Source organism: Schistocerca gregaria, chromosome 1, assembly GCF_023897955.1.
Source record: "Schistocerca gregaria isolate iqSchGreg1 chromosome 1, iqSchGreg1.2, whole genome shotgun sequence".
Lineage (NCBI taxonomy): Eukaryota > Metazoa > Arthropoda > Insecta > Orthoptera > Acrididae > Schistocerca > Schistocerca gregaria.
The window spans coordinates 647,443,100-647,454,863 of NC_064920.1; the positions used below are offsets into that span (position 1 = coordinate 647,443,100).

General features: G+C 41.3%; 1 protein-coding gene across 1 annotated transcript in view; it reads right to left on the reverse strand.

Moving 5' to 3' along the window:
- Window positions 1-11,301, reverse strand: part of LOC126361110 (uncharacterized) — a 59,232-nt gene extending 47,931 nt beyond the window's left edge. Inside the window, exon 1 of the mRNA XM_050007766.1 lies at window positions 11,088-11,301. Within this exon, the coding sequence (XP_049863723.1) occupies window positions 11,088-11,225 (138 nt within the window). The 5' untranslated portion in view covers window positions 11,226-11,301. The remainder of the gene's footprint in view (window positions 1-11,087) is intronic.
- Between the last annotated feature and the right edge of the window lie 463 nt (window positions 11,302-11,764).

Consider the following 11,764-nt stretch of genomic DNA (forward strand, 5'->3'; position numbering starts at 1 on the left):
GCTTTTCTGCAGGAGCACGCTCCGCCACAGTTCAGCTTGCAGGAGCATGAAACAATGTGAAGAAGTGCTTCAGGTGCTGCATCTTGGCTCATTATAACGGGTATTGGACTGTGGTCACTGTGATTCCAGCCCCATTTCTCAGGAGGTTTCCAGTTTCCCATCCAACTTTGGACTTGTTGGTAAGTCCGCAACGAATGATGTTGCGCAGCATCTTGTGTAGGTGGCAACCGTGCAAGATTAAGTTTGCTTTTTGTGGCAGACTTGGCGAATAACTGGTACCGCAAAAGGTCTAGTGTGTGAGAACTGCTGACACCTCCACTATACAATGCGATAGTAACCTGTTCTGTTGCTGTTATTATTTATTCACGGGTAGCATGTGGTCTATTGAACGTGCAAAGCACTGAGGTTAGGTGTTCATTTTTTGCAACAATATTGCAGCACTTAATTTTTCCTTGACCAAAAAAAGCGGATGTTGTATCACATCCGTTAAAGGTGTGAGAGAACAAAATATATTCACTGTCAAACTTGTAAGATGCAGTGGAAAACCACTTGTCTTCTGCATTTCCTCTTCCTGGCTTTAAGAAAAATAAGTTTTCAAAGCCTTGCCCCAAACCAGTCTTGAGCACAAACAGGTCAACATCTTCTCCTATAATGACAACACATCCAAAACCTTTGGTTCTTGAAATGACAAATGTTACAATCATAACGTCAGCATCTTTTTCTGCCTGGTGCATTTCAACGCTACGCTCTAGAAATTCTTTTGTAAGAAGTGCGATCAAACATATCTTGTTTCGTTCGTTGTACAAAAACTTGTCCTGAGGGACTTGGTTCACCATCTCTGATTCAACCACAACGTCAACAGAAGAATGTTTTTTGGACCTACAAATCCTCTCAGCACTCTTTGTGCTACATTCTTCTCCTTCACATGGATACCCATCAAATACAATAGCAAGTTGAGATCCAAATTGACGTTGCAGGTAAGAAACATAGCTTTGGGCTATTGACTTGAAGCAAACGTTTCGAGTCCAAGTCACTTTGTAGATAAGGTACCCTCCATCTAAATTTCGTTTGGCATATGGCAGTCTTAGCTGCTTGGTTAAAAAGTCATCAGAATTCCCTTTTTCTCATAAGAAGCATTTCTCTTTGAACTTGAACTGACCTTTTTCCTGCGACCGACGTAGCACGCCTGTTAGTTCCTGAGGATGTCGAAGGCTAGCTGCTTTCATTCTCTCATTAATGTACTTCTTGTAGCATGCTTCATGCACCATCACTTCACTGAGCGCTTTCAAAAAACAGGTGTGAGCAGACTCTCTTCGTTTAGCAATACAATCGATAAGTGTGCTCAGTCCTTTCTTTTTCACATTGCATCCACCACTCACCACAGTTTTTTCGCAAATGAAACACAAATTCATGTCAGACATACTCATTTTCAGCACCACAACATATACTGAATGGAAGCGACTCCAAACTGTAGGACCCTTATTGTTGTGTGCTAATAGCTGTCAGCGCACTATGAACAATCACTAGAGGTAATTGCCTTCCGCCCGCCAAACAATAAATACGCTTTTGTCCGCTAAAGAACAATTCCTACATAATTTTTCTTATAACTAATCATTAACGTCAATCAACTGTAGAAAATGTACGGCACCTGCATGCAGTTGTATTACATATTGTAACACAAATAAACTTCATGCAATCCGACGTGAATGTGTTCGTAGTTACTGAATATGATGTTGTTTGTCCTGACCCTGCAGCAGAGTGAGATGGTAAATTCCAGTGAATAACATGATGAATAATGTGTTTATACCACACAAATAGAAAGTGAAATAACAGTGTTCAAAAATTGGTAATTTGCCACTTTTCTCGAAATTTGAAAAACTGGTATTTTTTGACTCGCTGTAGCGCCTTAGATATTGGAAGTAGAAAAAAATGGTAAAAACCAAATTTGTAGAGAATTTTGTGCTCTTTAAAAAAGAAACTAGACATCAAAGTGGTAGGAGCAAATGAAACTGAGATATTTTGAAAAAACTGAAAAAAATCAAAAATTTTTCGAAGTTTTTTGACTGCAGAAAGTTTTCCCAAGAGAAATTTTGTTGCCAAAACTTTGTTTTCTAACCTTTCCAACAAAATGAAGGATTTTAAAAAAATCAAATCTTCTGCCCCACCTTTTGCAAGGTACAGGCTTTTTTTCTGACAGTTTTACTGGACTATATGGGATTCACCTAAAATTAACATAATACCAACAATCTCTGTAGGAGGATAGTGGGCCACGTTTCGCGAAACAATAATTTACTTTCGTCAGTTGATATTTACGGTTCACATTCTGAAAGTGAAGTGACGTCTGATGGCATTGTACCGACATTTATACTGAGCCATAGTACGCAGTTTGGCCACGGTAGGACCATAGTCGGTTGAGTAATGCAGTTGTGAGGAACCCCTAATGAGATTTCAATACCATTCCGCCTCCCTCCATAAAAAACTGTGGCAGGTAGGACATATTGTAAAAAATAGCTTCACTTGGCGTAATGAAAGAATTGGTGCACATTTTGTATCAATTTGAGGCGTGCTTCTCGGATCATTCTAAATACACTGGAGTTCTTCCCTAATTTTAATTTTCCTCGATTTCAGCGCCATCTATCCATGGCTTAGAAAAACGCTTCAGAAAAAACTTGATTACTTTTTTATAGAGAATCCGAATCTGCAATAAAAATGTGTGTTTCCATTTAAGATTTAAAAGTTGCTCGCCGCCCCACCCAATGGGGCAGGGGCTGGGGGTCACATGTAGTATAACTTGATGTCCCCATTTGAGCTTACGAACTTGTCTTACCCACTGTTTTTACCTGATGTATAGTTTCGAGATAATCTCATCCGAAACTGCACATGGCCCACCCTGTATATTGTCGTGGGCAGAAATGGTGTTGTGCAACAAATTGTTTGGCTTGAAGTATGATGAACTGGGATGATGTGCTCATCTCGTGATTAATTCTCTAGTATTAGGCTGTTTTGATTTTTTACATGTTTGCAGCTGTTTGTAACATATTTTTTAATTCAAAATTGATAACTCAAATACTGTTCTTGTGTGCTATCTATTACAACCTACTTTATTTTGATGCCTACATTTAGCTATACAATAACACACTACTGACGAGAAGTAGGCATAATTAATTGTTGAAGGTGTATTATAGCACGGTCTCAAACATTTACTGTTGATGTCATGATCATCCCAAGTTTAAAGTTTCATAATACGTAGAGAGAAAAAACAGTATCTTTCCAATGCGTTTTCTCTTAGGATTTTAAAAATAAAGATTCAGAAAATTCAGTAAATTCAATAATGTATTCTTATAAATAAACGTACTGGTATATACACTCCTGGAAATTGAAATAAGAACACCGTGAATTCATTGTCCCAGGAAGGGGAAACTTTATTGACACATTCCTGGGGTCAGATTCATCACATGAAAACACTGACAGAACCACAGGCACATAGACACAAGCAACAGAGTATGCACAATGTCGGCACTAGTACAGTGTATATCCACCTTTCGCAGCAATGCAGGCTGCTATTCTCCCATGGAGACGATCATAGAGATGCTGGATGTAGTCCTGTGGAACGGCTTCCATGCCATTTCCACCTGGCGCCTCAGTTGGACCAGCGTTCGTGCTGGACGTGCAGATCGCGTGAGACGACGCTTCATCCAGTCCCAAACATGCTCAATGGGGGACAGATCCGGAGATCTTGCTGGCCAGGGTAGTTGACTTACACCTTCTAGAGCACGTTGGGTGGCACGGGATACATGCGGACGTGCATTGTTCTGTTGGAACAGCAAGTTCCCTTGCCGGTCTAGGAATGGTAGAACGATGGGTTCGATGACGGTTTGGATGTACCGTGCACTATTCAGTGTCCCCTCGACGATCACCAGAGGTGTACGGCCAGTGTAGGAGATCGCTCCCCACACCATGATGCCGGGTGTTGGCCCTGTGTGCCTCGGTCGTATGCAGTCCTGATTGTGGCGCTCACCTGCACGGCGCCAAACACGCATACGACCTTCATTGGCACCAAGGCAGAAGCGACTCTCATCGCTGAAGACGATACGTCTCCGTTCGTCCCTCCATTCATGCCTGTCGTGACACCACTGGAGGCGGGCTGCACGATGTTGGGGCGTGAGCGGAAGACGGCCTAACGGTGTGCAGGACCGTAGCCCAGCTTCATGGAGACGGTTTCGAATGGTCCTCGCCGATACCCCAGGAGTAACAGTGTCCCTAATTTGCTGGGAAGTGGCGGTGCGGTCCCCTACGGCACTGCGAAGGATCCTACGGTCTTGGCGTGCATCCGTGCGTCGCTGCGGTCCGGTCCCAGGTCGACGGGCACGTGCATCTTCCGCCGACCACTGGCGACAACTTCGATGTACTGTGGAGACCTCACGCCCCACGTGTTGAGCAATTCGGCGGTACGTCCACCTGGCCTCCCGCATGCCCACTATACGCCCTCGCTCAAAGTCCGTCAGCTGCACATACGGTTCACGTCCACGCTGTCGCGGCATGCTACCAGTGTTAAAGACTGCGATGGAGCTCCGTATGTCACGGCAAACTGGCTGACACTGACGGCGGCGGTGCACAAATGCTGCGCAGCTAGCGCCATTCGACGGCCAACACCGCGGTTCCTGGTGTGTCCGCTGTGCCGTGCGTGTGATCATTGCTTGTACAGCCCTCTCGCAGTGTCCGGAGCAAGTATGGTGGGTCTGACACACCGTTGTCAATGTGTTCTTTTTTCCATTTCCAGGAGTGTATTTTTTGAACTAGTTATGTTTTATATCATGTGAAAGCCCTTTAAGAGAAGTTTCAAACGAATCAAATTTTATTGTTCTAGTATAATTAGAACAGAAATAGCAAACAATACTCTTCAGCAAGTCAAAAATTTAATCTTTTTACGTTTTTGAGCACTTGTTGTTCAGAAACCTTTCGTCCGCCAAATGTAACAAAAATGTTTTGCGTTACTACTTTTGAGCATAACGTACACACTTAATTTCGAATAAAGAGGGCCAGGTAGAAAATGATATTTTCATATGTTGGTTTGACATGGAACGACCCTGGGACGGCCTCCTGAAACCTGCACCGAATGTAAATATGTTTCTAAAAATATTTTGTGACATGAGAATCGGATGTCAATCGCTGGTATCTGATCGGCTGTTTTGGTATAAATTACGAGTTGCAATTCGATCGGTGTGCTGCAATTCTGTCCTTATGAAGAGTTTATTATTCTGATTATTGGCTCCTATAAACTATTTTGTTAATAGCGACTTCTAAACCAGTAATTTGTTCTTTTAAATAATTTTGAAGTTGAATTGTATAGCTTAATGATGATGAGCTCTATACTGTTTAACGGTCATTTACAAGTGCTTAACCAAATAATTAAATATGCTCATTTTATGATTGTGTGCCTCATGTAAATTATTTGTGTTAAATAAATTTGTGTAATGTATCTCCTTACAGTGAGCTCATCGCTTAATGCTACCAGATCCTCGCTTCACTACCTCTTCAGTTTATACTCTGTTTACTTTGTTATTAAATCATTGCTTACATGGTTTCCAATCAGTTCTCCCCTAATCTACACTTCAGTTTCATGCAGTAATGGACTGCAGATGTACAGAAACGTGCACATAGTATCGGTAGTTATTTTAGTAAAACCTCATCTGTTGAGAAAACATCTATTCGTACTTGCCAACTTTGATCTGATCTAGGACGTGTAGTGGACCACAGACAATGGTACCGGAAGAGAAGCAGATCGAAGGGTTTGTGAGGTGGTGCTAAAGAAGTGTGGGAACCTGTCCCTAAAAGCCGGAGGCATAAGCAATGAACAACGGCATAAGAATGCAGAAGGTAGTACAAACAGCAATATAAAATACACAAAATATGTCTCCACAGGACATGCGGCCTGCAACTGAAGAAGAGTCTTCATTATCTCTCCAGCGCAAAAGATTGCGTATTAGTCTGCAATCGGATCTCCGAAAGCGCACTGCCGAGCCGCAGGTAACCACGAGAAAAAGATGGAATAACCAACGAAGGGGTAACATTCTACATGTGGGAGCATGGAATACCAGAAGTTTGATCTTAGTAAAAAAGATAGCAAATCTGAAAACGGAAAGTCAAAGGCTCAATCTAGATATACTGGGTGACAGTGAAATGAAATGGAAATAAGGTAAGGACTTCTGGTCAGACGAATAGAGGGTAATATCAACAGCAGCAGAAAATGGTATAATTGGAGAGGATGCTTAACGAATAGAAAAGCAGGGTAGACAGTGAGTTGCTGTGAAAGTTCAGTGACAGGACTGCTCTCATCAGATTCAGCAGGAAAGAAACGTCGACACCGATAGTTCACGTATACATCGCAAGTAGAAGTGGAAGATATAGAGAAAGTATATGAGGATGGTGAACGGGTATTTCAGTATGTAAATGGACTTGAAAATCTAACAATCATGGGTGCCTGAAATGTAGTTGTAGGGGACGGAGTAGAAGAACGGGTTGCAGGAGAATATGAGCCTGGTAGTGGAAATAAGAGAGAAGAAACACCTCTTAAGCTAGTAATAGCGAATAATTTGTTCAGGAAACATAAGACAAGGAAGTAAATTTGAAAAAAAAAAAAACGTAACACGGGACGATTCCAGGTCGGTAACATCTTGGGCAGAAAGAGATTCCGATATCAGATATATGATTGTATGATGCACCCAGGAGAAGAAAAAGACTCATACCGCTATTTAGTAATGACAAAGAGTAGAGTTCAGTTTAGAGAATCGACCGGAAGAAATAATGTAAAAGGAAGGAAAATGATGAGACGTGTTTGAGATTCGCTAACGATGTGCATAATGTGTGAAGGAATAGCACAAAAGGCAGTTCCATTGAAGAGGAACAGAAGGCAAACATATATGTTGCATAATCAAATGTAGGTACAAGGAAGGTAACTCCGAAAACCCGTGGGTAATACAACAAATACTTCAATTTTTCGAAGCAGATAGGAAGTAGAGCAATGTTCAGTGAAAGCCTGCAATACAGCTATAGAATCCACTTAGAAATGAAATGAATAGGAAATGCTCGGCAGCCTAGGCGAAATGGCTGCAAGAAAAATGTGAAGAAATTGAAAAAGAAATGATTGTCGGAAGGACTGACTCAGCATATAGAAAAGTCAAAACAACTTTCGGTGAAATACCCGCAAGAGTGTTAACATAAGACTGCAAGAGAAACTCCAATGTGAAACACGGAGGAGAGAGTAGGTAGATGGAAAGAGTACATTGAAGGCTTCTACGGTGGAAAGGACTTGCCGATGAGGTGATACAGAAAGAAACAGGAGTCGATATAGATAAGATATAGGATCCAGTATTGGAGTCAGAATTTAAAAGATCTGTGGAAGACTTGATATCAAAGAGCGCCTGAGGGACAGTTAACATTGCGTTGGAATTTAAGAAATGATTGGATTAAACGGCAACCGAACCACTATTGAAAATGGTAGACAGAATCAATGAGACTGATGATGTACCATCAGACATTCGGAAAAATGCCTTTCTCAAAATTCACAAGACACAAGGGTCAGGTAAATGCGAAAACTATGGCAAAATCAGGTCAAGAATTCATGCATCCAAGAGAAGAACGGAAAAGAAAATTTAGGTTCTACAAGAGGTGATGAGGAGTTTCGCTTTACGGAAGGTAAGGGCGGAAATGAGAAGTAGCAGAAACGAGAATAGTGAAAAATTGGTGACCGCGGGCTAGACAAAGTGAAGGAATTATGCTATCTTGGAAACAAAATAACACACGTCGAACAAAGCAAGTAGGACATAAAAAGCAGACTAGAATAGGTAAAGAGGGCATTTCTGGCCAAGAGAGGTATACTGGTGTCAAACATTGGCCTTGAGGAAGAAATTTCTGAGAATGTACTTTGGAGCATGACATTGTATCGTAGTGGACCACAGACAATGGTAAAACCGGAAGAGAAGCAGATCGAAGGGTTTGTGAGGTGGTGCTAAAGAAGAATGTTGAAAATTAGATGGGCTGATAAAGAATGAGGAGATTATCCTCAGAATCGGCGAAGAAACTAACATACGGCAAACACTGACAGCGATGATAGGACATGCGTTAAGTCATCAGGGAATAACTCCCATGGTACTAAAGGGAAATGCAAAGATTAAGAATAGTAGGGGAAGACAGACTGGAAGATATCCAGCAAATAACTGAGAACGCAGATTACAGATGTTACTCTGATGTGAAGAGGTTGACGCAGGAGAGAAATTCATGGCAAGCCGTATCAAATCAGTCAGACGACTGATAAATAAGAAAAAGGTGATTAAACCCTTCTAATGTTCAGCCACTGCAGATTTGTTGGGTTGGTCTTTGTATTTGCATTGCCCGTTTTACGGATAACGGGAAAGCCACGACACTGGTCTTCATGGCCTCAGTCTATTGGGATTCAGTGGGCAACGAAGCTGTGGAAAAACTGTTAGCAGACAGTTTTCTCGTCGCAGACGAGTGCTTGCAGCTTGAACAATCGTGGATACTCCACATTTCATGTCAGCATTCTCATAGGAATTATTATTCTGTACCTTCACGCCTGGAATTCCAACACCTGTCACTGATTTCAGTGGTTAAACATGTTACAGTAAGCATTAGAGATCTTCTTACTCCGCCTTTGCCATGTTTTACTCTTACAAAGACACTCTCGTTGCCGATCTATCTCTGAAATCTGACGCACGCGCATTTGCGTAATAATATGGCAGTACACTTACCACTCAAAATACTGGAAGAGGAAATGATACCAGCCATGATGCATGAGCGAAAGGTGGAGTAATTAGGATGGTAATGTTACAAAAGTTTTTGGCAAGATGGTCAAACGGTGAATACCTGTTTCTACAGAAGCTCCATGTAGCTAAAGAAGTAATTTCTGTGAAATGTAAACATCACCAAAACTTATCTAGAGCCACACTCCTCATTTATCCCTCGTTGCCTCAGTAAGTTACACAATTCCGTGCAATATTCACGTAATGGCAGAAAGGCAGTACTTGAGTCATTTAAAAATCAGCAATATCTCCACCTGGACGGTATAAAGCAACAGTCACGTGAACCTCTGCTCCATATCCCCATTCCGTGCTATTTTCTTCGAACAGTTTGCTCATTAAGTAACTGCAAAGTGCCAGCGTTGGGCAAATTACAGCATTTAATTCACTGTAGCGAAAAGATTTCTATTAACGAGAGTGACACTGTCTGTCTAAGAGCCTTATAGATTATGTGATACAAATATGTTGTCAGTTAATTGTGGAGAGGGATGTAATGCTTTGCCCCCATACAGTAAAGAAACGATAGATTTTCGAAATGTGTCACTTCCTTCATAGGATAATCTTAGACAGTTCCTAACGCAATAGCCCTCTCGGCATTTTTCTTATCTTGTCTTTATCTCATGGATAAATTTATACAAGCCCTTTTTCGAAAAAGCCTACAACAGTTCTGATGTTTCAATTGTACATCATACAGATGAGCCCTGAAGAGAAGATGACAAAAATTGTGGCACGTGCCGACAATACAGTCATTTCTGTCATTCGGTATTCCCGTAGAATAGGATAAAATGATTCTGAGGACACGACGCCATGCACCGTACAGTGTAGTGTGTGGTATAGATGCGGAATCAAATCTCTTAACCACTGAAATAATTAGAAAATAACGTCGTTATCTGGCTGAGAGACTACGCGAAGATGATTGCTTTGTTACCCTCTGCAAATGGCGTCATGTGGATACGCTATGTAGATGCATTGTGTCAATTCATCCTACTCCCAAATGTTGTCAGCATTCAAGACATTTGAATGGTCGTTTCTCATTCAAGTAACTACTTATTTGGTCCCACAAGACTAACAGCAAAATAAATGGTTATGAGCACATCTGAGGTCATCAGTCCCATAGACTTTGAATTACTTAAACCTAACTAACCTAAGGACATCACACATATCCATGCCCGAGGCAGGATTCGAACCTGCGACCGTTGCAGCAGCGCGGTTTCAAACTGAAGATCCTAGAACCGCTCGGCCACAGCGGCTGGCGACTGAGAGCACCACGTTTCGGTCCTCCCACCAAGGAAAATGTTCGCTACACGTTTACTTTAAAAACATGCATTATATGGAATAAATTCTAGCAGCGGGCGAGGCTCTTTTAAATTAAAGTGGTGGTATAATCAGACAACAGCATTCTCTATATACTAGTATCGACCCTGCGCCATTATCAGTTCACTAATACGTAGCAAAACCTCATGTGAAATGCAAAATGTATAGTAGATGTACGCAATAAGCGGAACATTAATTCACTATACTTAATATACAGCTGCAAAGTTGTAATATATTCAAAATACCATACATTATGACGTTAACAAATTGTAGCTTCCTGAAGGAATATCAGTAAAGTATATTGTATCAACCGAACTCGACACTGCCACGTTGCTTGTTACATATTCCAAACATGTAAATCAGAATCAGATGTCGGTTACTGGACACAATGTCACAATGTCACTACAAAGATTAAAATTTACAACAACTAAATTTTAAAGGTACAACAGCAACACTAAATATGGATACATCAGATGACAATGCGTCAAACTGGCAGCATGCTTTAAACGTACAGAATTGTAGAATCTGTACTTGGACAAGCAGAAAGTTAGTGTCTTATGTCTTCAATGTCAATGACTCACAACTGGTATCAGCCAGATAACAAATGAAATACTAACTACCAGCACCAAGAAATGAATCTAGAAATATACTACAAAGCCATACGTATCGCTCCCGTAGCCACCGAAAGATGAGATTAGACTAACCTCGGCGCGCAAACAGGTATTTAAGCAGTCATTCTTCCTGGTATCCATAGGTGTCAGGAACGGGAAGAAACCCTATCATATGGTATAGTGCTAATTATCCCCTGCTATGAAATTCTAGTGGTTTCTAGAATATGAATATGGATGTAGATGTCGAAGTAGATGAGGGATGGAGGAAAACAGCGAACTTCCAAATTTTTAAAGGTATGGAAGATAAGTTAACTGAAGCCACGTCAGTTTGGGACTATAGTGTTACCTTATCACAGCATTCTTCATTTGAGTCTTGGTCCTGTGCTGAGAAGCTCCTGGCGCTGCTTTCCGCGGCTTTCTTGCGGCCAGCAGCAAGGTGTACAGCCAGGAGACGTCTCGCGCTGCCCGCCGTCCCCGATAGCATTCTGCCCTCACCGCTTGCGACAACGACCGTTGTGTAGTAGTATTGCTGACATTATATGTATTCCTTGATGTGAAATACTAGATATTGCATGCTCTTTGAATGTCAACATTTTGTTTCTTCCTATGTTGATAATCAAGTAGCTACGAATGTGTCAATTGTATGTCTAGATCTGTAATCGCAGATTACTTCACTCTTTATTTTCAAATAATTATCAATCATATTTTCTTAAATACAGAGCACGTGCAGGTACTCCGTTTCGATGTTAATGAAATTCAAGATGGCGGCTGCTATATTCGTTCATCTGTGGTCTAAGATTCGTTGTGAGTAGACGCAGAGCAGGAGTATCTATGGTGTGCGCATAACGTGCTGCGCATATCGTTAACATCAAATCCAAATAGTCACCTTACGTCCAGGTAACACATTTGTTTACATTTTGCGCTGAGACTGAAACTGAAATATTTCACGCTTTTGCCCATGTTTCACTCATTTAATTGTTAGTAACAGTAATGATACTGAATTTTCGCTATTACGGATGCAAA